Consider the following 27,942-nt stretch of genomic DNA (forward strand, 5'->3'; position numbering starts at 1 on the left):
CCAGTGGTTATGTTGTGTCATGTCCTGACTAATGATATGCTATGAGTCATCCATTTGATATGAAACAGGATATGCGAGTCCTTTTCTGTGAATTCTCAAACGTATATATTTTTTTTTTTTTAACTGTCATAATAATAATAATAAATTTTGGTAACACTTTCTATGAAGCCCATATTTCTAATGCATTATAAAGGCATTAAACATGAACTATACTGCATCTATAATATCTCATAGTACACCTTTAATAAGTTATTACTTCTCATAAATAATTGTAACTACAGTTATAATGCATTAAAAGACTTCCCTTCTTAAGAGTATAATGTATTACAACACGAGCAACATCCAGTTTTAACACAGCAGAAGTTAATAAAGTTTATCATATAAGTGCTGTGTAGTGTAAACAGTCAAAAGGTTTTATGTCGTGATCATATTATAAGTGCTCTTTGCCTGCTTTAAAATTACAAAAGCAATATCTTCTTATAAACAGCCATAACATAAACTTGCCACATGCAATTCATCCGAAGTCAAACTTATATAATGGAAGTTATTTATAAAATAATTCTTAAAATAAGATGCACAAACATTAAAGTTTATGGAAAAGTGTCCATTATAGAATCTCGAGTTAGATTTTTTATTTATTAAAATTGGCTATTATATATATATATATATTTATTTGTATTTTTTAGAGAGAGTTTCTGATATATTTTAACCTTGCTTTACAAGTGTTTTTCGTAATATCTCAAAATGTACATTGAATGTGTGTTATTTAGTATTTTGTGCATGTGTAATGTATATAAATTCCAGCATGACTTGAAATGTCTTATAGCCATTTACACATATCTTATGGATGTTTACAAGAAGACATTGCTTTTGTCACTTTACTTAAATACAAATATGTATATAATAAATTATAACTTCTGCAGATGAAATTGGATGTTGCTTGTGTTCTGATACATTACTCATACTCTTAAGTATTATAATTGGAGTAACAATTATTTATGAGACGTTGTAACATGTTTAAGGTGTTTTATGAGACATTACTAATGCATGCCTTTACAATGCATTATAAATATGAGCTTCATAGTAAGTGTTACCAAAAATTCAACAGCCTTAATCGTGTCTTGTCATTAATATACTTTAAAACTGAATGCAATAGGCCCGACATTATGAAAATAAAAACAACTTCAAATGTTTTGCTTTAATTATTATTATTATTATTATTAGTAATTTATAAATGTAAAAGTGTTGTTTATTGCTAGTAATAACAACTAAACTTTGAATTAATTTTAATGAATATAACCTTATTGTAACATATAACCAATATATTTTCCCACTTGTTTGTAAAGTACTTTGTGCTACAATCATGTTTATGAAGTTTATAAATATTTTATGTCTGATTCTATAACTGTCTGTCCATCTATCTACCTGCATGTCTGTCTTTCTCTCTATCTGTCTGTCTACATCAACATCCTAGCAACCACCTAGCAAGGCCTACATGCTTTCAAATTTACAATCTTTCATATATCCCTTTTTAATCTATATACAGTAATGCTTACAAATTGTTTTATACTTTCAAACCAGGCCATCATTCAAAGTTTCTCTTGACATTATTTTCTAGTTATTATACAACTTTCTTTCCTACTTGTTTGTACAATATAGTGTGAAGTTTATTGAGTTTTCTGATTGGACTGGTTTGTACAGTCATAGCTCATGCTGTTGGCATTAGCATTAGATATGAAATGGTTAGCATGGTACCATAGTACAGGTCAGGAACTATAAGCAGACCTTCATGTTATCAGTGAACACCTCTTAGAGAGCAGTGCGGATATGGACATTCCCTATCTTCATTCTCTCTGTCATAGCAATGGCTGTGGCCTTTTAGGGAATGGTTGCAAGGCTGTTTGCCACTTATCTCTGGGAATAAAAATAAACACAATGAGTGAGAAGGACTTTTTTGTATGACCCCCATCAAAGACTCCCCGGCTTGAATGATATAAGTAACAAGAGGTGGTGTGCTGCTAGCCTCTCTGACATCTAGACTTTCTTTCGGTTTGTCTCTTTGCTGTATATCAGGTAAGAGAATTGTGTGCTATCTTACTGTTTATGCATAATGAATTGAATATTTGTAAAATGTTTTTTTTTTTTTAATTTATTATTTGTTTTTTTTACATTGAAGGATTATAGCAAAAATATAACTAAATTTTTTTGTATTTAGAAAAACCAAAATATATATTTTTATTTAATTGTTTATTATAATTATTTAATTTAAGTTTGATTTCTTTTTAATAAGGTCCTTTTGATGTTCTCACAAAACACTAAAGAGCAACAACTACTATATTATGTTCCTGAAAACCTCTTTGTTTCAGTGCAATGCAAAACATCTATGATCCATGAGGTCACGCTGTGCCTCATTTGTCAGTTACTTGATGTATTTTAATATATCACATTTGATTATTAAATGCTTATTATATTTAAGAAGCATTTCATGTTCTAGATGTATGTAGTTAATGACAATCCCTCAAATTATTAAATATATTTTGAGACTAAATACTTTTTTTTACTATTGAACCGTTTTTTCGCCCAATGTTAGCTGGGATAGGCTCCAGCCCCCCGCGACCCTGTACACAGGATAAGCGGTTGACGATGGATGGATGGATGGATGGATGGATGAACTGTTTTTTTTTTTTCTAATATATTTTATATAATAATGTATAATATCTTTTATCATATAAAATATACAAATTATTATACATGAATAAAATAAATGCATATTATATTATATTTATTATATTATATACCAGTAACATCATTTTTCTTTTCTTAGAGTAAAAATGTCAGACATCGAAGAGGTAGAAGAATATGAGTAAGTATACCAGTTCGGTCTGGAAAGTTCACCTTTCAAATGTCCCTTACAGTCTGCACAAGCATGCTGTGTACAGCAACTGCTTCCTATTATCACAAGTGTTCTAGTTTATTTTAATACCATTCATTTGAACAAATATATAATACTCATCTGATAAGTATGTAGTCTGTACAGTATTAATGAAGTTCAAGCAGCTGTTGTTGGGAAGATACTTCAGCGATGTGAACAATGGAAATAACAGCACTATTTTCTTCTGTTCTCCAGGGAGCAGGAGGGTAAGTGTTGTCTTTTTGTAATCTCCTTTTTATACTTTCTGACTAGACAATGTTTTGGTTTGAGAGTAGGCAAAAATATTTCCTTTGCAGCTACAGTATGTCAGAGCTGTGATGCAACAGGTCATTAGGGAGAATGGGGAGGTTTACGTAAAGACTTCTGTACTGTATATGGTTGCATGTTTTCAACAAGGTTGTTATATAATTGTCATTACATGGAAACTATAATAGGAAATATTTTAAACAGTATTCAAGGAGTTCACAAGACCATTCAACTTTTTCATTCAACTCAACACTTTCACAACATATTTCAATACCAGCCAATCAGGTTTCTGTGCTGTATACATTACACCGAAAGACCATTATAGATGAACTGATAAACATTCTGACAGACTTCTCACATGTAAGTGCGGTATTGAGAAATGTAAAGTGTCATGTAGATTTGTGTATGTGAAAGCCGAGCCTGTCCAATCATTTACTTAAGATCTATTGACTTTGCTTGTCAGCTTTCAACAAACACATGTTTTTCTACAAATCACACCTAAAAATGACACATCTAGAAGAAATGGAGCGGAAAGTTTTAGGGTAAAAACATCATCAATAATCCATATTATGTTTCATGTTTAAGTATCATTTGTGAATAGGTCCTCTTTTAGCTTTTAGCTTCTATTTGCACATGAATCCTCTTAACCGAGGCTGTTTGTTGGCTTTTTTACTAACATAATCTGCATGGTTTGGCTCAGAGGTGCAAGAGGAGGAGCAGGAGGAGGAGCAGGAGGAGGAGGAGGAGCAGGAGGAGGTTCAGCATGAGAAAGGTTTTTACCAAGTACCAAGGCGGTACCATGTTTGAATGTTTGTTTTTTGTTTGTTTTTTACATGTACCATGGCAATAGTATGTTTTTGTGGATATGTACCATGGTGCACTTTGAAATAGCTTGGAGAACCATGTAAAAACCATGGTAATATGGTAATAATTTAATATTATGGTATACAGTGGCTTAAAAAGTATTTGGACATGTCACATAAAAATGTATGCATATCATTGCATTAAATAACACAATTCAAAGCAATTTGATTTTCTTTTGAAGAAATGCAGCAGAAGCACATTTTTGTTTAAGCAAAGCATTTACGAAAAAAGAAGTGCGTTATAATTGTTAAGGTTAAAAACTAGATACAGTGCCTTGCGAAAGTATTCGGCCCCCTTGAACTTTTCGACCTTTTGCCACATTTCAGGCTTCAAACAAAGATATAAAACTGTAATTTTTTGTGAAGAATCAACAACAAGTGGGACACAATCATGAAGTGGAACGAAATTTATTGGATATTTCAAACTTTTTTAACAAATAAAAAACTGAAAAATTGGGCGTGCAAAATTATTCAGCCCCTTTACTTTCAGTGCAGCAAACTCTCTCCAGAAGTTCAGTGAGGATCTCTGAATGATCCAATGTTGACCTAAATGACTAATGATGATAAATAGAATCCACCTGTGTGTAATCAAGTCTCCGTATAAATGCACCTGCTCTGTGATAGTCTCAGAGGTCTGTTTAAAGCACAGAGAGCATCATGAAGAACAAGGAACACACCAGGCAGGTCCGAGATACTGTTGTGGAGAAGTTTAAAGCCGGATTTGGATACAGAAAGATTTCCCAAGCTTTAAACATTCCAAGGAGCACTGTGCAAGCGATAATATTGAAATGGAAGGAGTATCAGACCACTGCAAATCTACCAAGACCCAGCCGTCCCTCTAAACTTTCAGCTCATACAAGGAGAAGACTGATCAGAGATGCAGCCAAGAGGCCCATGATCACTCTGGATGAACTGCAGAGATCTACAGCTGAGGTGGGAGACTCTGTCCATAGGACAACAATCAGTCGTATACTGCACAAATCTGGCCTTTATGGAAGAGTGGCAAGAAGAAAAGAAATTTCTTAAAGATATCCATAAAAAGCGTCATTTAAAGTTTGCCACAAGCCACCTGGGAGACACACCAAACATGTGGAAGAAGGTGCTCTGGTCAGATGAAACCTAAATCGAACTTTTGGCAACAATGCAAAACGTTATGTTTGGCGTAAAAGCAACACAGCTCATCAACCTGAACACACCATCCCCACTGTTAAACATGGTGGTGGCAGCATCATGGTTTGGGCCTGCTTTTCTTCAGCAGGGACAGGGAAGATGGTTAAAATTGATGGGAAGATGGATGGAGCCAAATACAGGACCATTCTGGAAGAAAACGACTCGGTTACTAACGTAACCTCGGTTCCCTGAGAGGAGGGAACGAGTATTGCGTAAGTAGCTTACGCTATGGGAAAACTCCGTTTCTCGAGAAATATTGAAGTCTTTATGTAAAACGCATTGCAGCTGCACGGCAGACAGCAATGAGCCGAGGCAGCTTCGGTCATTGGCTGTGCTGCGGCAACTTGCTCGAACCAATGACGGGCGATTCTGAACACGCGACCAATGAGCGCTTCACGCCCAGCGCTCAGAGCCTGCCAAGATTGGCGTGGCTAAGGCTATATATTAGGCCCGTCATGAGAGTTCTTTAGGTTCAATCGACTGAAGCGACTGACCAAGCACAAGCACGGCAGCTTACGCAATACTCGTTCCCTCCTCTCAGGGAACCGAGGTTACGTTAGTAACCGAGTCGTTCCCTTCGAGAGGTCTCTCCTATTGCGTAAGTAGCTTACGCTATGGGAACACCATGCAAAAGCGCCGTGCGTGCTGACTTCGCTCTATAAAGCCAGAGGCAGATGCCTGAGCCTTAAAGCAAAGTGATTATTCAACGAGCCGACCAACGGCGAGCTATATAATGGAATACTACAGACGCCTTTGCCCAAGGTGGCCCATGGTGGGAGCTCATTGTAAAACACACGCACATATCTTATGTACTGATTTTTCTATTTACTGATATGCATAAAAAACTCCCTAAGTCAGTCAGAGACGGACCTTATAAGGGAGGAGATAATGCTCAGCATATATGTATTCCAGTCCATACTACAGTCAGGCTGATAGAATGTTGGAATGCAATGAGGGGACCTGTAGGTTATAAAACCTGATAAATGTCGAGCGAGGCCCAGCCTGCCGCCGCACAAATATCCTCAATGGGTATCCCACTCGACCACGCCCACGAGGAGGCCATGCTCCTCGTAGAGTGAGCTCTGGCGCCTAAGGGGCATTGAAGGCCCTTGGCTTCATAAGCCAGCGCTATAGCATCTACTATCCAGCACGATATTCTTTGCTTTGAAACTGCGAGACCTTTAGTGCGGCCGCCAAAGCATATGAATAATTGTTCCATCTGTCTGAGCAGGGCAGCAGCGTTCCAAGTATACTCTGACGCCCTGACCGGGCAGAGTAAATTAGCGTCGCTTTAGTCTGCTGAAGGCGATAAGCTGCCAGAGATATCACCTGTACTCTGAAGGGTGTGGAGAGCACTTTAGGAATATACCCGTGCTTTGGCCTAAGGACAATTCTGCAGTCGTTAGGTCCAAATTCCAGGCAAGCAGCGCTTGATGACAGCGCGTGCAGGTCGGCCACTCTCTTGACTGAGGCGAGTGCCAGCAAGAGCGCAGTTTTGAGTGAGAGCTGTTTAAGGTGCACGGTTCGGAGAGGTTCGAACGGGGCACTCTTGAGTGCGTCCAGGACCGTGGCCAGGTCCCAGATCGGTACCGAGGGGGGGCGAGAAGGGTTCATCCTCCTAGCGCCTCTTAGGAAACGAATGATTAGGTCATTTTTCCCTAATGAGTGTCCTTTATCAGGATTGTGTGACACCGCTATGGCAGCCACATAGACTTTGAGCGTGGAGGGTGTGCGGCCTGCCTCCAGCAGCTCTTGCAAAAAGGCGAGTACACTTGGTATCTCGCACGATTTGGGGTTCAAGCTCTTGGTATCACACCAGTCACTGAACACTTTCCACTTTTGGGCATATAAGCACCTCGTAGAGGGCTTCGCGCCTCAGTGATGGTTCTCAACACTCCGCTGGGGAGGTTCTCTGGAACCCGTTGAGGGGCCATGCATGAAGGGCCCACAGATCGGGGCGGGGATGAAGAATCATCCCGTTGGCCTGCCTGAGGAGGTCCAGCCTCAACGGAATCGGCCATGGGGCAGATTGCATCATCTGCATAAATTCTGGAAACCATGTCTGGTTTTTCCAGAGTGGGGCTACCAGGAGCACTGCACATTTCACCTCCCTGATCCGACTGATGACCTGAGGTAGCATCGCGATCGGGGGAAAAGCATACAAGGGGCGGCTCGGCCAGATTTGGGCGAGCGCGTCCATGCTCTTTGAGAAGATAAGAGGGCAATGCGCATTTTCCCTGGAGGCAAAGAGGTCGACCTCTGCTTCGCCAAAGGTTTGCCATAACCACTGGACCGTCAGGGGGTGGAGAGACCATTCTCCTGGGAGAACCTTGTCTCTGGACAGCATGTCCGCTCCCTGGTTCAGGATGCCTGGCACATGCGCTGCTCTCAGCGAGCGCAGGTTGTGCTGTGACCATAAGATGAGCTCCCTGGCCATAGAGTGCAGGGAGCTTGACCTGAGTCCACCCTGGCGATTTATATACGACACTACCGTCATGTTGTCCGTTCAGACCAGGACGTGTTCATTTTTCAGGTACGGAAGCAGGGCTCTGAGAGCCAAGGCGACCGCTTTCATTTCCAGGCAGTTTATATGTAGGCGCTTTTCCGGGTTTGAACAAAAACCGGAGACAGGCCTGCCCTCGTAAAGGGCCCCCCATCCTATTTTGGAGGCATCTGTCGTGATCATTTTTCTTCGTGTGTTCACGCCCAGACTCACGCCGGTTTGATACCAGTCGACGGCCTTCCAGGGCGTCAGGGCTTTTATACAGCCGTGATTCGCTTTGATTAAAAAGTGGCCCGAGCGCCACGCGTGAGTGGGGACACGGCTCTTGAGCCAGCGTTGGAGAGGACGCATGTGCAACAATCCTAGCTGGAGTACAGCTGATGCCGAGGCCATGAGACCGAGCATCCTTTGAAATCGTTTGGCGAGCGTCTGGCGCCGCCCTGAATGATGTTGCAAGGCGCCGAATAGCGAGCGTGCTCTGATGAGAGGCGCCGTCATCTGTACTGAGTCTAGCACTATTCCCAGAAAAGAGATATTCTGGCTGGGGATAGCACGCTCTTTGCAAAATTGATTCTCAGACCCAGACATTCTAGATGACTGATAATCCAAGATCTGTGCGTCGTTAACTGACTCTCTGATTGTGCTAGGATTAGCCAATCGTCGAGGTAATTCAGTATTCGCACTCCCGCTGTCTCAGGGGAAAGTGCTGCGTCCATACATTTCGCGTGAATGTACGGGGGCCAATGATAGGCGAACGGTAGTACTGTGTACTGGTATGACTGTCGTCAGCGAATCTCAGAAATGGCCTGTGATGAGGCGCTATCGGAATGTGAAAGTAAGCGTCTTTCAAATCCACTGATAGAAACCAATCACCGGGGCGAACTTGCGCGAGGATATGTTTGGTCGTTAACATTCTGAACGAGCGAATCATTAAAGCTTTGTTCAGATGTCTGAGATCTAGAATGGGGCGGAGGACACAGTCCTTTTTTGGGACGAGAAAGTAGCGGCTGTAAAAACCTGCCTCGCTCATAGAGGGAGGAACAGTTTCTATAACGCTCTTCTCTATCAGTTTGAGCACCTCGGTGCGTAGAACATGTGAAACATCTTTCCTCACTTTCGTCTCAACCACCGCTGAAAAGCGGGGTGGTCTGCGAGCGAATTGAAGCGAGTAACCGTGTTTTATTATGTTCAAAACCCATTTTGGCATGTCAGGGATTTTTTCCCAGGCTTTTGCTCGCACAGACATGGGCTGAATGCTGGCTGGGGGCGTGTCGCAGTGACGTATGGACCCTGCCGGTGAATTGCCTTGTGTTAACACTGAGCTTACAGCTCTTAGAGGCGCGGGAGCGCGCTGAGCAGCTTTGTTGAGTGCCGAGTGCAGGGGTGCATGTGAGATTACAGGCACGCACGCTATCTCCGTAATGCTCGCAGCATGAGCTGGAGAAATGTTTGAAACTGTATAGACAGTGTTTACGGGTGGGGGTGCATACATTGTGATAGGCACGCGTGCCACTTTCATAAAGCTTCCCGTTCTTAGCGGGGAGTTTCTTGGCTCACGTGCTGCATCTGTGATGCTCGCGGCATGAGCCAGAGAACTGTTTGAAACTGTATGGGCAGTGCTTATGGGTGGGGGTGTATATACCGTAGTAGGCACGCGCGCCATTTTCATAAAGCCTCATAAAGGCGGGGGGGTTTTGGGCATGCATACAGTGTTTGTGTGTAGGGGTGGGTGCATGCATGACAGCAGGCACGCGCGTTACCTTTATAGTATTTCCCGCTTTTACTGGGGAAGTGTTTATAACTATGGAAACAGTGCTTATGTGTAGTGGTGCATACATGACAATAGACACACGATCTACATTTATGGGGCGTCCAGCTTGAGCTGGGGAAGTATTCGGCACTGTTTGGACAGTATTGATATGTGGGAATGCGCACTTTAGTGTGGACACGTGACCCCTTAGTGACACAGGCAGAAAATGACTCTTTTTGTGATTTCTGTGTGTTGCCGTTAAAACGGCATTTGATTGCAGGTGAGCGAGTTCTGTGACTGGCCCATTGACTGCTGTACAGACATTTCCAGCCGCTTGTAAGGGGACTGGGTAATGTTTTACACGTTTTGTAGAGAGTGGTCCGGCTTTTGCGAGACACGCACTCTCTCTCTTTCTTCCTATGGCTAGGAAGGCTTACGAGGCTCGGGTTCAGCACGATCTTGGGCGAGGTCCCCTTCGCTCAGGCGGCTGTTTTCGGTTAGCGAACGCGAGCGGCGTCGAGCGTCCATTTCAGGTCTGGGCTGGGAGACGGGAGGCGCCACCTGGCTCGCTGCTGCAGCTGAGGCGGTCTCTGGCGGCTCTGTGATGAGCTGGAGCGCTTAGGCAGGAAGTGACGCATAGCCTGCGAATTCTTCTGGGCTTCAGTGAAGCGTTCAGTGAACTCTTTTACTGCCGGTCCGAACAGGCCGCTTGGGGTGATAGGCGCGTCGAGGAATGGCGCCTTATCCGCGTCCTTCATTTCTGTTAGCATCAGCCACAGATGGCGCTCAAGGACAGTCAGGTTAGCCATGGCCCGGCCGATGGATTGGGCGGTGGCCTTTGTGGCTCGCAGGGCTACATCAGTGGCGCTGCGCAGGTCCTTGAAAGCCTCAGGTTCAGGTCCAGACTCCTCCATGGTGCGGAGAAGTTTTGCCTGATAGACCTGCAGAACAGCCATGGAATGAAGCGCTGAAGCAGCTTGGCCGGCGGCGGCATATGCGCGACCGGCGAGAGCTGAGGTAGATCTGCAGGGCTTCGAGGGATGAGAAGCTTTGGCTTTCCATCCAGCGGTGGAGGGTGGGCACAGTTGGTTGGCCATAGCCTCCTCGAGGGGCGGGGTTCCCTGGTAGCCTCTTTCTCTCGCGCCGTCCACCGAGGAGAGCGAGGAAGAGAAAGAAGGCTTCAGGCGAGCAGAGTCGCGGGGCTTTCCACGACTTTGTGAGTTCGTCGTGAACTCCGGGGAAGAAAGGGGAGGGTCTCTGTCGAGGGGCCTGCCGGCGCCCTTGCAGGAACCACTCGTCCAGCCGGCTGCAGGCGGGTTCTTCCGGAGAAGACCAGTCGAGCCCGAGGTCTTCCATGGCTTTGGACAGTATGCGGACGATTTCTGAGTCCATGCTGGTGCCCCTGCTCGTGTCCGCTAGTGTCGATGGCGCGGGGTCGAAGGCCGAGCCCGGTCAGTCGTCGGATGCAGTGTCAATGGAAAGGCTGTCATCCTTTTCACCGTCGTCCCCTGACGCGCCGAACGAGACGAGACCCAGCGATCCAGAGGGGTGCTGGTCTGCCTGCGTGAATTGAACCGGCGGCAGGGAGTCCTCGGGTGGTGCTGAAGTCCACATGCTCTGGCGGCCTCCGTGAGCGGCGCTTTTTCTTGTGCGGCTCGAACAGAGGGGATGGCAGCACGGTGGTAGCAGGCTCGTTCGCGGCGAAGGCGGGAAAGTGAGCGCGCAGCTCGGTGAGGCCCAGGGAGTCACATTCGAGGCATCCGCCTCGAGTGAGAGCAGCTTCTGCGTGGTCAGGTCCCAGGCAGCGAGCGCAGATAATGTGATGGTCCCCGTCAGGAAGAGGGCCTCTGCACGAGGCGCAGGTCGAAGACATTTTAAACAACGCCTCGAATTTGCTCCTTACTAAGGACAAAAAGCGTTGCAGAGGCGAACACTTGTAAAAGTTATAGCTTAGTAAAGGATATAAGGTGATGCTCGCCGGATGGCGTAGCAGAAGGCTTTGAAGGCGGCTGAAGGCGCCGGCGTCCTCAGTAGCAGTCCTGCTGTAGGCTTGTCGACGGCGGCTGAAAAGACTCAATAATCCAGAGGATCCAGCGAAGAGAAGGTCTTTGCTGAAGGAGATTAAATCTAAAGAACTCTCACGACGGGCGCCTAATATATAGCCTTAGCCACGCCAATCTTGGCAGGCTCTGGCGCTGGCGTGAAGCGCTCATTGGTCGCGTTCAGAGTCGCCCGTCATTGGTTCGAGCAAGTTGCGCAGCACAGCCAATGACCGAGCTGCCTCAGCTCATTGCTGTCTGCTGTGCAGCTGCAATGCGTTTTACATAAAGACTTCAATATTTCTCGAGAAACTGAGTTTTCCCATAGCGTAAGCTACTTACGCAATAGGAGAGACCTCTCGAAAGGGAACCTGATGGAGTCTGCAAAAGACCTGAGACTGGGACAGAGATTTGTCTTCCAACAAGACAATGATCCAAAACATAAAGCAAAATCTACAATGGAATGGTTCACAAATAAACACATCCAGATGTTAGAATGGCCAAGTCAAAGTCCAGACCTGAATCCAATCGAGAATCTGTGGAAAGAACTGAAAACTGCTGTTCACAAATGCTCTCCATCCAACCTCACTGAGCTCGAGCTGTTTTGCAAGGAGGAATGGGCAAAAATGTCAGTCTCTCGATGTGCAAAACTGATAGAGACATACCCCAAGCGACTTACAGCTGTAATCGCAGCAAAAGGTGGCGCTACAAAGTATTAACTTAAGGGGGCTGAATAATTTTGCACGCCCAATTTTTCAGTTTTTTATTTGTTAAAATTTTTTGAAATATCCAATACATTTCGTTCCACTTCATGATTGTTTCCCACTTGTTGTTGATTCTTCATAAAAAATTACAGTTTTATATCTTTATGTTTGAAGCCTGAAATGTGGCAAAAGGTCGAAAAGTTCAAGGGGGCCGAATACTTTCGCAAGGCACTGTAGCATTCAAAATGAAGACAAAAAGGTTGTTTGGACACTTTCTGGTTGTCAAATGTTGGTAGAACATGTCTATACCTAATGTGATGAACTACACTAGTGGTTACTCTGCTAGAACACCTGTGTGAACTTAAGAGTAACTGACCTCATGCATCCATTAAACTCACCTTAAGACCAGTTGATTGAAAATAACAGCAAAAAAGGCTCAGAAAAGGTCAAGAATCATTTGTTTGCAGATGCAACTGTCATAGTTTGTATCTTATGCAATTAAATGCATACATTTTAAATGTGTCCAATAGATTTGCTGTACATAGATATCCATCACCGGCATACCATTGTGTAGCCACAATAAAAAAAATTTTGCAAGACATTTGCTATACTGTAGCCACTGACCACAGATATGCCCACACATTTGTATCATTGATAACAGTTGTTGTCCAGCTTGGTAGAAATGTGTGTAACCATCTGAGAGATGTGAGGTATGCTTTAATCATAAGGGTACATCAGTACACATCATGCCCAGGCTGGTACAGTATACATCTTATTTTCCCTTGAGAATTAACTCATATCTTGAAGTTAATCTCAAGATAATCACACAAACACACACACACACACACACACACACACACACACACACACGACCCTTTTTCCACACTCTTAACGTTATTCCAGACATAACAAAATGACTGAGCTCCCAAGAATTTGTATGTAATGAAACATAGCTAACAGTAAATTCTGAAACTTAAGCTGTAACTGCATCCGTCCTGCATCTTTTTCCATTTTCGATGCTCCAGAGGAGGAAGAGGAGGCAGAGGCAGAGGAGGAGACCACTCAGGAACAGGGTAAGTGCTGTTCCACATGCCTGTATCAGACTTCCTTAGTTTGACCTCACACTCCTCCATGCTTCCACTGACTCACCTGCTACAGCATATTTTACTGTTACACAGAGTCCTAAACAGGTACAACAACATTAAAGGAATGTTTGTGTCCAAGTTAAGCTAAATAAACAGCATTTGTGGCATTACGTTGATTACCACAAAAATGTATTTCCACTCGTTCAATTTCTTAAAAAAAAAAAAGCAAATGTCAAGGTTACAGTGAGGCACTTACAATGGAAGTGAATGTGACCAATTTTTGAGGGCTTAAACACAGAAATATAAAGCTTAACATTTCTGACCACTAGGACATCTGGGCCCCTTAGCACACAGTGGCACTAAGGCACCTGAGCTGCTTCTTGCATACAGTGTGAATTGTTCCCTATGATCCCACACCGCATCCAGTACAAGCTCATAACAAGGACCCCAGGTCCCCTTGCCACATACTGTCCGAGCTGACCATTAGGACCCATGGGCCATTCAGAACACACAGTGCGAATTGATCACTAAGGAACCTGAGTTGCTCCGTGCATACAGTGTGTGTTGTCCACTATGATCCCTGGTCCCAAGCCACCTAAAGTGGGAGTTGTCCACTTTGATCCCTGGTCCCACGCCATATACAGTGCAATCTGACAACTAGGACACAAGGCCACACAGTGCACACAGTGCAAGCTGATCACTAAGGCACCTACATTTACAATTACATTTATGCATTTCGCAGACGCTTTTATCCAAAGCGACTTACAGAACCCTTATTACAGGAACAAAGCCCCCCGGCTAGCACCTTGCATGGCAGCTCTGCCGCCATTGGTGTGTGAATGTGAGTGTGCATGTGTGTGTGAATGTGTGAATGAGTCACAATGTAAAGCACTTTTTAACTCTAAGGTTAACAATAGGCGCTATATAAGTGCAGACCATTGCATGTACCCAGCACTGCACATAATGTAGACAATCATTCACAATATAGACACACACACACACACACACAGAATGAATAAAAAATAGTGCTACATGTTTGGTTGAAGTGTCGAGTGCAAGTTCATTTCTCCATCATTATTTTGTTATCAGTTTTCTATTTCAGTCTCACTCTCCTCTGCACAATCAGTGCTGTTGATTACCCTCTACAACACTCTTCTGATTGTCTTTCTTTCTTTCTTTTAGTGGGAGAAGAAGAGACAGAAGATGGTGGAGGTATTTTAGTTTATTGTGTTGACTACAGAAGAAATGTATGATTGGCTTGTAGCTCTCCAGCAATCCTTTGCAGCATGTAGAATCCTGTACAATGCCACACACCCTTTCTGCATAATTGTTGTTCTAAACATTAGGTCATCCTAAAACGATAGAAAATCTAATTAAAATAGTGTTATTTACCGAATGAAATAAGGCATGATATTTTAGTTATTTTGGTTATTATCTGGTTGTGTTTGTTATTATTTGGGTATTATTATTATAATTTTTTTTATTATTAACTGATTTGTTGATTCGCCAACATCTGTCATTATGTCATAAATGTCACAAGAACAAAAACAACAAATTCATGCAAATGAGCCTCCAAGTATTCACGATGACTTGAGGGCTCATACACAACAATTCCTCATGAAAAACACTCATGTGTTGCCATGGATATGAAATTGACTTCTGATTGTTTGTTTGTTTTATTCTTCAGAGGAGGCCAAGCCTAAATTCCTGAAGTAAGTTTAGATCAACGGATACCTTGGATTTGATTTGTTTCTAAACATCAGTACCCATCAAGTATTTATTTTTTTCATATAGTTTCATATAGTGCAATGTTGTATTTTTTAGACCTTTTATGTTGCCAAACCTGGTGCCCCCAAAGATTCCAGATGGAGAAAGAGTTGATTTTGATGTGAGTAAATGTGGCAAATTCACAGGACTTTTACAGACTATGAATGTTAAAAATACCTTGGGAATGTTAGTTTGCATCTGGAAATGAACTTTTATGAATCATGCCCTTCAGTTTTGCCAAACTCATCATATTTGTCAACATACTTGAGGCTCGACCAATTACCGCATATGAACAGGAATTGGATCTTTTTTTTTTTTTTTTTTAAGAATAAATCTAAATACAACATAAAATCCAAAAACCAATCAGTTAAAAATTTAAATTGCAAATTACTGGAACTGAACATTCTATATGATATATTCTGTTTCCTTATTAGACTTATAAAAGCCATTAATTGTATGAATGCATCAGAACATATTACTGTACACTGACTTCACATTTTTAGATGCTAATTATAAACCAGTCAGACCCTGAAGCGATTTTTATTGCACATCTTATGTGGAAAATTGTCACAGGTACAATCTCAATGGTCATACGTTGTGTTTCCTTCAGGATATCCATCGGAAGCGCATGGAGAAGGACCTGAATGAGCTGCAGACACTGATTGAAGCTCATTTTGAAAACCGTAAGAAAGAGGAGGAGGAACTTATCAGCCTTACAGACAGGATTGTGAGTGAACAATGGTGTCCCAGTTCACCGAAGCCACTCACATGGCTGGCCTTGTTAAGTAACTGAAATGTTTTCAAAAACAAAATCAGCAAAATCTTGAGCAAAATGACCGGTATACTGTATGACCATGAGGTTAAATATGCAACCTAAAGAAAAACATTCCATTTGGTCATGGCTGGGTTCATTAATAGTCAGTTCAAGGCTGAATTTGAATCAGTATTGTCATTCTGCAGAATAAAAACCCACCTTCGGCTCTTGTTAAGTGATTTCTCTGTGCAAATATTCTCAACGTTTTACTCATGTAACTAATTCCACAGGAGAAACGACGTTCCGAGCGAGCTGAGCAACAAAGGATCCGTAGCGAACGTGAGAAGGAACGACAGAAGCGTGTGGAGGTGAAAACTGTAGCACGTGCTACAATTCCCTGCTACTTTAGACAGAGAGAAACAAACCGGAATTAGTTGGCTTTACACAACCTTTCCTGTTTTGAAATGTTCAGGAGGAAAGAGCTCGGAAAGAAGATGAGGAAGCCAAAAAAAGGGCAGACGATGATGCTAAGAAGAAGAAAACACTCACCAGTTTGCACTTTGGCGGTTACATGCAGAAGGTGAGAGCTGCGATCATCTCAGGTAAAACACTATTGGGCAAAATCACTACAAATGACACACTTTTGGCATTTAAAAGAGCTGACTGAAGCGCCTGGATGGATCACAGTGGCAGTCCCAAGTGTGCCAGTTCATGGCAGTTTACGGCATTGTCCACAACAGAGCACTCAGAACTGGCCTGAAGGGAATTACGCCATGCAAATTGTGTTAAGCGTTGTTTTTTTGGGCATGTTTATGCCATTATCAAATTTGCATATTTTATTGCACCCCCCACCCCCACCCCCACCCCCACCCCCATGGCTACAGTAATTCCAAGACATGTAGTGACACTCTAAGGAAAATCTGGTATGCCAACTTCATTCCAAGGAAAGCCCTGTACATTTAAATTTAGATAATCATCAAGGACCACTGAGCTTTGAAAGGTGGCACTCCTATTTTGGAAATAAAAATGCATGTTGAATTATTTTATAAACATTATTTAAAACGGTCCTACAAAATCCTCACTTTCAGAAGCTTTCAAAATCTGTGATGTTTCTCTGCAGACAGAGAGACGGGGTGGAAAGAAGCAAACTGAGAGAGAGAAGAAAAAGAAGATTCTGAGTGATCGCCGCAAACCTCTGGACATCGACAATGCCAACGACTCAGGTCTCAGGTTAGTCAAACCACAATATCCGACAAGAGCAAATTTAGGCAGTAGCTATTAGGAGTTGAAATAATTTGACATTTGTGACACATTGGCCAAATACACACTGCAATGAAATACGGTTGTCACTCCAACCGTAACAAATTTTTCATTACATCCAAGCATTGGTCAATGACAAATAAAGGGCCGGTCTCACTCGGTTGTAAACCGAGTGCTTCTGGTTTAATACATAACAATTCCCCCCCCAAAAAAATACAAATAATAATATTCAGACTGTTAGAAAACACAGTCTACACTACTCACAACACAGACGTGTATGACTTTCTTTCTTCTGCTGAACACAAACAAAGATTTTTAGAGGAACATCTCAACTCTAGGTCCATACAATGAAAGTGAAATGTGACCAAAACTTTGAAGCTCAAAAAGCACATAAATGTAGCATAAAAGTAATTCACAACACCTTGTCCTAACCAGACCCGACATGATAAGATTCCAGCAACATGCAGTCTGTCAGTCCACACCAGGCACGATGCTACACAGCGATACTAATACACAAAAATGAGGATAATTGACAATTAAATTTAGAAAACACAGCAATCACAGATGAAATAATTTCCAAATAAAAACTATTTCAATGAAGCTTCGTATGTGCCTACGCTTTCAGTGGCAAACCCTGAGGGGATAAAGACACAACCACACACACACACACACACACACACACACACACACACACACACACACACTGCAAAGTTTCTTTATCAATCTCATACTCATTCAGTCTGTTCCCATTGTTTGTGTTCATGCAGTACTGCTGTAGTTAATTTCAGGGGTGGAAAGAGCACTGAAAAATAATACTCAAGTACTGTTACTTCTTAAAAATGTAGTTTGAGTAGAGTAAATATACCTGTCCTAAAAACTAAGAGTAAAAGAGTAGCTCATTTTAAAGTACTCATGAGTAGTGTGTATTGAGTACTGAGCTGCAAAAGCTATGCCCTTTTAAAATAAAAACTTGATGCTGCAATTAAAAAATGTTGCACACATACCATAATTTACATAATTACTATGGCTGTTTGCCAGAAAGAATAAAAAAATTGTTTTTTTTAAATGTGTTTGTGATTGACAACTTTTAAAATGCATCACTTAGCTATGAAACTAAAAACACTACATATAATTAAAAAAATATTATAATAAAAGGTCAACATGATTACTGAAATTAAAAGATGAAAGTTATTTTCAATATCATAATGTATGAAACAATTACATTAAAATCAGTTTATGGGCAGGGTCTAAATCTCCCTTAATGCCGACTGAGAGAGTTATTGTTGGGCATACAACATTTTAAAAACAATGCGAGGAACGCAAATAAAACACTAAAAAGCAGGGTCACTTGGCGCGACAGAGGCGGTAGAGCAGTTGTTTGGTACAGGGGCCACATCGTGCTTTAAAGGGATATTTCAAACAAAAATTGTAATTCTCTCATCATTTAGTCACCCTCATGCCATCTGGATGTGTATGACCTTCTTCTGCAGAACACAAATTAAGATTTTTAGAAGAATATCTCAACTCTTTTGGGTCATACAATGCAAGCGAATGGGTGCCAAAATTTTGAAGCTCCAAAAATTACATAAAACAGCATAAGGGATGGCATGAGGGTGAGTAAATGATGACAGAATTACTATTTTTGTGTGAATTATTCCTTTAAGTAGCACATGGGGGGCACATTGTACTCCTTTTGAAATACAATGTTCCACATTGATTTAGTTCTTGTATCTTTTAAGCCCAGAAATAGTTGTGTTCTCATTCTAATGCATGAAGTTTGTGACTGGTGGAATATTCTGCTGAATTATTTCTCTACAAAGATTGACACTTTTCTATCAGGCATTAGAAATAAAGAGATAAAGATAAAGTCTAAGCATAATTATAAAATATTTTGTCATGTCTAGTTTCCTGGAAATTTATTATACAAATGAACACTGTCTACATCTGGGGTCGGTATTATTAAAAAATATTATTATTTAAAAATGTCACTGTTTTATTCTATTACATGAATACTTTTAAAGCTACTCAAGTTAATCAGCCTAAAGTAGTGAGTAGTTTTCTTGTTTCCTTGTTACTGTTGTTTGATTGCCTTTATATGAGATATAGCCTAATAGACAATACTCAATTCGGTAGCATGTGCACTTCAAGTCCAACATTTTCATGCATACACGCTTTTTGTCCCACTGTTTAAATTCCCTTTATACCAAACCGACTATGTTTACAATAATACCTCACCAAGATGGGTATTGCTGGAATTTGTGTATTTGACCATTTAGTCGCGTACCTGCAAAAATGCTAAAACATTAGCCGCATGTCAATTAAACAGCACACATATGTAAGGAAATAAAAAGTCAATCTTTTATATTTTATCTAGATCAACCAACCAGTGGTGCTCTTCCTATCATGATTGATGTAATGAACACCCTTGTTCGAAATGTAGAATATAGGCTAAATATAGAAAATGATTAAAAATTTTATCATCCATATCGAGGACTTCTCTTTTTTCAAGATTACATCAAGATTGTGTCGCACTGCCCTATAGATAACATTGCCTTAATCTCTCACATCAACGCAATAATCTCAGTGATAGATAGTTAATATACAGGGTACATTTTAGACACACAGACTCTCAATTTACCTTGATGTGTCAAGCAATTGGCCTTTTTCGAAGGGACTTCGAAAATCCCTTTTAGGTGCGGCCAAGATGTTCAGGTGTTGTACTGAACTGGCATCCTGCACAGTTCGCGCTGATCTGCAGCTGCCGTTTAAGTTTTTACGTGTGATTTGATTTGACGGGTTGATCAGTGGCGTGTCCAGGATTTTATATTTGGGGTGGCAAAGGGGGGGCAAGAGCTGAATGAGGGGTGTCAACTAGGCTTCCCATGATATATGTAAAAAAAATAAAAGTGTTATACTGGTTATGAGGGACATGTGCTTATTTTAATGAATTTCTGATGTTCAGAGAGGGCTAACAGTAAATTCTGAACTATCAGCCATTTCAACTGAAAGATGAAGGCTGTAATACTAACGTTGGATAAGAAATCTTTAAAGTACAATCGTTTTCAATCTGTTTCTAACATTGTGTGTAGGAGTATGTTTTTGAGTGTGTGTGTGTGTGTGTGTGAGAGAGAGAGAGAGAGAGAGAGAGTGGGAGAGTGTGTATGAGTGCATGTGTGATAATGTGTGTGCATGAAAATGTGTGTGTAAGCATATTAATGGGGTAATCATGGAAAAAATGCCCTTGCTTTAGTGGAGATTACTGGTAGAAACAAACACTTGTAATTAAAATAAATTGATTCCTTAATTTGTACTCAAAGTGCATTTATTTATTCATATTGATAAAAAGATAAGGAATCCAGAATATTTTGATTACCAAACAATAAAACTTGCATTAAATTAAATTAAATTATGCATATTCTGCAAGATGCAGTATACTACTGTAACTGATTACAACAGTTACTGATAACTGATTTACAACAGCCACTAGGCGGACCAAAGTTCTTTAAAGAACAACCAGATAGCCTAAATAATGTGAAAATAATACCTGCATAACATCACATAAAACACAAATAAAAGCAGCAAAGCTAAGAGCAACCAGAGTAGCAAAACAGTATCAGACTCAAATATGAAATAGTCAAACATGTAAGGCAGCAGCCATTAACTCATTATCTGTACAAAAAAATCTGAATATGACACAGAGAAGTAGAAATACTACTGTAAATGACTATGTTAACCAGTTAAACTAGTCAGACTGACTCAGACAAATAGTCAAACATGAGAACCCAAAAAATCAGAAGAGCTGAATTCGCCGGTTACCATACTGTGCACAAAAACGTTTAAGGAAAACATCCATGTCTATAGCCTTTGACCGCTCAGACTCAATACTAAGTATTGACAAATTGCTCAATCTACCATCTGACATAGTGGAGCGCAAGTGTGTTTTAACAAGTTTCAGCGTAGAGAAACTGCGCTCACATGAGGCACTACTCACAGGTAGCACAACAGCTATTTTTGCAAGACGGAAAAGCTCAAAGAAGACTTCTTTAAAAGGTTCAAGAAACCTGGTGAATTCCATTAAAGTAACAGGAATCATCTGTCCTTCAGACTTTTTCCTGCTTAAAATTCGTCTGGTCTGTGGGGGATATTTTTGGTGGTGTAAATATAATTTTTCTAAAGCAATATCCCCATCAGTGTTCTATCAGCTTTTACTTCTGAAAATGTGCATATTTTTTATATTTATCCAATGGCGGTAATTATTTTTATGAAGGCCAATTTTAAAACCTTATTTAATGTATGCATTATCTTTCATGTCAAATGTTTGCATTTGATCAATAAATCACGTGTTAATAGTAACACACTATAGCAATATACCAATCAAATTAAATAATGTATACTGCGAAATTACAAATGCAATAAATAATGTTATAAGATTAATGTTTTAATTTAACCTTTGAATATACAAATAAGACATTTTGGAAAAAAATGTATGATACTTTTGAACATCAAACTAAACTGCCAGTAGGTGGCAGCAAGTCACTTAGTCTAATAACTGAGTCATTGATTCACCCGATTCATTCAAAACGATGAATCATTTAGTAAAACACCGTTGAGTGCTGTTTTTCTTTGTTTAGAACTATTTTCGATGGTAAAATAGAACAAAAACAGTTAATAATGTGTCTAAAATGCAAGTAACTTAATATGAACTACTTGTTTATTTAACTTAAATCAATGTAACATTTGCAATCGTAATAATATTCGACAAAACATAGTCATGTTATTAATAATAAACTCAACATTTTGAATGTATGTTTCTTCTGTGAGTTTTGTTATGCTCATTTGGTTTGATTTCTCCACTAAAGTCTCTCACAAAGAGACAGGCTGCGCTGGCCTCAGCTTTACCAGAAATACACTGTTATCCATTTGTAATCGCTGTCTAACGTTAAATGTAATAAAATCAGAACCGTTCTCGCTTTTCTCCTAGTTATTTTTCTCACTGAAGTTTTAATCAGGCTACTTGTCCGGTCAGGCAAGTAAATGTCTTTTACTTACTTGCCCTTTCAAAAAAATCCACTTGTGTCGCCGTGGACAATGTCGTCGTAGGCCTAATGAGCTAACGATAGCAACTTTGCATTGATTAAAAATATACATAAGTCATTATAACAACCACCACTCAGGTAACTTTTGTAGATTAACGAGCAAGATAGACACATGATTGACTTTACCTGTTTCTGTGCATTAAAAAGAGAACAGTCTAAACGGCTTCAGCCTGGTGGTCGTGGGCCTGCCACATGTTGTAGTTTTGGTGAAATGATTAAAGAATGGGGAGGGGTGAACTTAAGATATGCCAGTGACATCACTATATGATGAACACTGTCCCAATAAATATTATTTAGTTTGCACAGACATTTTATTGCTTTGCCATTTTAATATTTGCTTAGGCTATATTTGCTTTTGATACATTTACATTTTAATAGCAATTAGTAATTAATCCCAAACCAAGTAAGATCATCTTGGAGATATGTTAAATGTTGAATATATGTTTTAATTATGTTTATGTAAAATTAAATAAAAAGCTTTTAATATATTAATTTAAAAACATTTATATAGTTAACACATATAATTTCTCCACATGCTTTTTTTGTCAAGTTTTGTCTCCTGAAATCACTGTGATTTGAATGACAATTTCAATACCATTACACCTGTCAGAATATGCGATTCAAATGAAAAATTTGCTTTCGTATTCGTGGAGATTCTCACAACTATAGGCTACTCGGAGTCCAATCTGGACAAGACGAGCGCATTCTTCCTCCGAGACGAGTCCGCGCGCTGCGCTCCGTCACCCGTGGATTTACCGATCTGCCGTTTACACTAGCCTGCTGCAGGGGCAGAAATGCACTTTATCTACATAATAAAGACATCAGACTTAAAACTAAAACTATTGTGAATTATAGATCATATTTGATAAGTACTTTTCGTGACCCAATCGATTGAAGTAGCCTAAGATGGGGGGAAGTTAAGCCGACGCCCCTCCGTATCCGAGCTGTCATCTGGGGTGGCAAATGGGGTGGCAAAGCTATTTTTTAGGGTTGGCAGCTGCCACCCCGTGCCACCCTTGTGGCCACGCCCCTGGGGTTGATAGAGAAAAACAAAATCAGGATGGGGAAGTAGTGAACACAGACAGTGTGAAAATAGTGCAGTAAAAGTACAGTTACAGCACTTAAAATGTTCTCAAGTAAAAATAAAAGTATACAATTTTAAAAGCACTTAAAAAAGTACAATTCCTGGGAAAAAACGACTTAATTCCAGTAACGTGAGTATTTGTAATTTGTTGCTTTACACCCCTGATTATTTCACCAATCTCCACGTGACAGGGAATCAGAGAGAATGTAAGAACGAGCCGGTATGTCTCCCTTCTGCCATTCTGAATTGGTGGGGTGTGTGTGTGACAGAGCTAAAAAAAAAAAAAAAACAGACAGCTTTTTTTTTTTTTTTTTTTTGTCATGGCGCTTTGTAGCCACCACAGCGGCCAACCCCTTCACCCTCAACTGATTACCACTAAACCACAAATTAAAACTTTATGTAAGCTAGTGCTGAGAAAAAGCGACAGGCCCACTCTCATCGTCTACAGCAGGGGTGCACACAATTTTTTGTGTGATGATCTACTTTTAAATGACCAACTCAATAAAGATCTACCACCTAAAAAAACACAGTTTCATTTAAAATAAGAAAATGCTTGTTGGGACTACTGCATGTATCCCTACATGGAATTCATCTTCTATTTAATAAAAAAATATATAATAATGTTCAATGTTGATATCATTCAGTTTTATAACTAAACCCAAAACACCTACAGCACAATAGGTTACAATAGCCAGGGCATTTACCTTATTCTGATGACGAGTAAATATTGACCAGGCGAGGGTTTGTTTATTCAGTTGCCATGACAACTAGGTTTGCGCATACGCACATTCCAAGGACTTCTGAGAACAGAGCGCGAAACTGCGATGCTACTGCCGGATTAGGCAAAACTGTCTGATTCCATTCAGTTCAAAACTCTCTGATTCCAAACCTAGTTGTCATGGCAACTGAATAAACAAAACCTCCTCTGGTCAGTATTTACTCGTCAAGTGCAAGTCAGACAGAAACTAAAAGAAGGAAAGATATTATATTTATTTTTATTAAAATTTAACATTTAAAAGTACATTTAAATTTTGTGCGATCTACCAGCATCCCCAGTGTGGTTTCAGGAAAGGGCATAGATGCCATATTCTTTGTCCGTCTGCTACAGCAGAGGTGTAGGGAATTCCAACAGGAATCTACATCTACCTACATCTCTGCTTTATTGACCTGGTCAAGGCCTATGATACCATCAGTAGGCCTGGGCTCTGGGTTGTTCTTCATGCTTTCGGAGTCCCAGACCCGCTGCTCGTGATCATTAAGGACCTTCATGATGGCGAGCAGGCCAGGGTAAAACTACGTGTCCGGGAGTCAGAGCCATTCCCTGTTCACCTTGGAGTGCAACAGGGATGTCCCCTGGCTCCCACATTATTTAATATCTATTTCGACCACGTGGTTCGTGAAGCCTTCGATGGCTGTACCGGAGGAATTTCCATCTGGTACAGATATAATGGGAGGTTGATTGATGCCCGGGTGCAGTCAAGGGATGGCTCCCTATTGATCAACCACATTATGTATGCTGATGATCTGGTGATTGCTGCTCACTCAGAGGAGGAGTTGGAGGCGCTGCTGATGAACCTGGAGCTTGCCACTAAGAGATCGGGCCTTACCATCAGCCCAACCAAAACTAAGCACCTGCCTGGGTATTATGTACCATCGGACACTCCACCCCCACAGCTCCCAATTGGTGATGGGGCAGTTGTGAGAGAGTGGAGTGTTTTCCATACCTGGGCAGTGTGCTTATGACCAGCTCCGGTTTGACAGCAGAGGTCTCACTCCGAATCAGTCGAGCGGCATTATCTTTTCATCGGTAGCGTAACGCTGTGTGGAAGCTACCTGGTTTGTTGCTCCGCACGAAGCTTCAGGTATTCTCAGCCACGGTCATTCCCTTCTTTCTCTATGCTTGTGAAACGTGGACCCCCAATGGAACATCTTCGCCGGATAGAAACATTTAGGCTGGCCTGCCTAAGATCCATCCTGGGTTTAACCAGGCTGGATTGTGTGAGCAGCTCACAAATCTTTGAAAGATGTGGACAAAGTCCCATCGGTGAGCTCCTCCGGCAGGCAAGGTTGCATTGGCTTGGTCATGTAGCCCACATGCCCGGCCACCGCATGCATAAACAGCTTTTGTTCGGCAGGATAGAGGGGGCTAAGCGGGCTCGGCATGGGCTGGAGACCTGTCACATGTTGGATCTGTCCCGTGACCTCCTGCCAGCGGGCATTCGACACTTCACGTGGCCTAAACGTGCACATAGCCTGGCACAAGCGTTGTGGTGACATCACCGCCACTTAGTGGCGAATGGTGGTTGTTGTTGTGACAGAGCTCCGGCTGAAGAGATTGAAACCTCAAACACAACAATAAAGGTTAAAAATAAAAAAACTTTTACACATGCACCCAGCTCATTTCTGCAAAAAAAAAAAAGGGCTATCTCTCTATTTCAGGGACAAAATGGTCAAGGGCATATTACAGCCTTTGCGGTACTCATCAAAGTTTTCTTGGCTGATAGCGCATAATTTCCTATGTTAGGGCGGAGATCCTGGTAAACATATGTCTGTACAATGCAAAAATCAAGTTGTTTTGAACTGGCTGGTGAGATGCAGACCTTAATATACTGCAATAAGAATAATTTTAGACTCATTTGTTGACTGCGCTGGCCGGTGTGACGTTGCAGAAATAGAAACCATTCCAAAAATAGAAAGCCCTGTCACTGTCGCTCATTGTGTATCGTGTCTGGTTAGGACAAAAACTCTGTTTAACATGGAAAAGATACCTTTTATTGTGTGATGTGGCATCTCGTCCATCTGGTTAGGACACAGTGTAAGACTCCAGTGGACCATGTCTTCAGAAGTGATTTGATAGATGTGGGTGAGAAACAGATAAATAGTCATTTTTTTTACAATAGATCTCCATTTCACTTTTAGATTCTTTCACATTTTGAAAGTGAAAGTGGAGATTTATGGTAAAAAGATGTAACTAATTATCTGTTTCTCACCCACATCTATCAAATCACTTCTAAAGACATGGACGTCTGGAGTCTTCTGGCAGAGTTTGCACCTATATTTTTGTTCAGCAGAAGAAAGAAAGTCATACACATCTGAGATGGCATGAGGGTGCAGTGTGCCTGTAGCTTTGTGCCATTGTTTATTAAATGAATGCAAATTGACAATCTCTTCACGACTTTTACAAGTATTGTAGAATAAAATCACACAAAATCAATGAATAATTCTGATAACATTGAAATTCACTCTCGTCTGTACTGCCCCTCTGTCTTCCAAGGGAAAAAGCCAAGGAACTGTTGAGCTGTGTGCGTCAACTAGAGGCCGATAAGTTTGAGTTACAGTACCAGTATACCAGACAGAAATATGAAGTAAGAGGCATACATCATCACTTGATCACTTCTGATAAACAGTGAAGTAATTAAACGCTTCACAGGAAAAAGCATAAATAACAACTCTTATATATTGTCTTCCTGGTGGAATGCCATGTGAAAACATTAATCTGAGTATTTTCACCAAATGTACAAACTACTCAATCATCAGGATTCTATTATCCTGTGTTAAGATGTTTAGTGTTTTAAAAGTGTGCATACAGGCTGAAAATGATTATGGATATGTTCTACAGATCAATGTCTTGAGAAACAGAGTCAGTGACCACCTGAAAACGTGAGTGAAACTGGGTGTATCTTCCATCTAAACTGTAAAAGTGGTGAAGTTGTTTATCCATCTGTATTATACACTTTTTAACAGTTCTGCTCTCCAAGCATTATGACATATTCGTTATCAAATGTGCATGAAGAGCTGTGAAGTAGACGTTTATATGATTGGAAACTTTCCAGCTGTTGTTCTATAAACTGGTTCTGAATTAAGTTGATTATAATGCATGCCTGTACTGTTCTCTCAGGGTTGTTTGGTATTGGCTCTTTTTAAACTCCCTGAGGGATTTTCCTTCAAACCAAACTGTGACTCATCGGCTGCCGCCTCAGGCATGGAACACTGACACACAAGTCTTTGTAAATGCACGTGATCGGGCTGCCAGGGACACATTCCTGTCAGCTGGCAGAGCTGCTTGTTTGGCAAATGTGGGAGTCAGAACCGAATGACTTGTGGGCAAGGAGGGTTTAGGTTGCAATCTGAAATGTCAGCATTTCCCCATTAGTGACTAGCTCTAACCAAAAAATCCCATAGATTTATATTGAAGCACGGACTTAAGCTTTAAGCTATCTTGGTACCAAAATATCATTGAGACTTGGGAGCAGACTCTTTTGGCATTTTTCTTATTAATTATTATTGCCATTATTATTATTGAAACCTATCTTTTTTCTACTATAGGTCAAAGAGAACCAAGAGAGGCCTAAGGAAGTGAATGCTAGACTCCTTACAACCCATTAAGAACTTGTGAAATGAGATGTTCAGGAAAACTGTGTGTACTATACAGATATACATTTGTGTTTAGTTGGGTGTTCTCACTGATTAAAAACAGTTGGTTTGATTTGGACTACAAGTGCACATAAAGAAAGGAATAAATACATAAATGTGAAAATGAAGCAGCACTAGCTTTTGTTATCTATCTATTCTTTGTTTGCATTTTAATAATACAACACTTTTGATTTCTATGTCTGAAAGTTTCCACATTATTGCTTTTTATTTAATTATCGTTTTGTTAAAATTCACAACAGCTGTGCAATTAAAGCC

General features: G+C 40.9%; 1 protein-coding gene across 1 annotated transcript; it reads left to right on the plus strand.

The window, feature by feature from the left end:
• Positions 1 to 3,868: 3,868 nt before the first annotated feature.
• LOC127618437 (troponin T, cardiac muscle isoforms-like) lies at positions 3,869 to 27,794 on the plus strand (the record flags this gene model as incomplete). The annotated part of the gene is made up of 12 exons (XM_052090869.1): positions 3,869 to 3,950; positions 13,233 to 13,280; positions 14,475 to 14,504; positions 14,980 to 15,004; positions 15,117 to 15,180; positions 15,670 to 15,786; positions 16,104 to 16,181; positions 16,286 to 16,393; positions 16,934 to 17,043; positions 26,528 to 26,618; positions 26,873 to 26,913; positions 27,580 to 27,794. Coding segments are annotated over 12 exons (828 nt in total), but the record flags the coding sequence as incomplete, so codon positions are not given.
• Between the last annotated feature and the right edge of the window lie 148 nt (positions 27,795 to 27,942).

The sequence above is a fragment of the Xyrauchen texanus genome, chromosome 25 (assembly GCF_025860055.1).
Source record: "Xyrauchen texanus isolate HMW12.3.18 chromosome 25, RBS_HiC_50CHRs, whole genome shotgun sequence".
In the NCBI taxonomy this organism is placed as follows: domain Eukaryota; kingdom Metazoa; phylum Chordata; class Actinopteri; order Cypriniformes; family Catostomidae; genus Xyrauchen; species Xyrauchen texanus.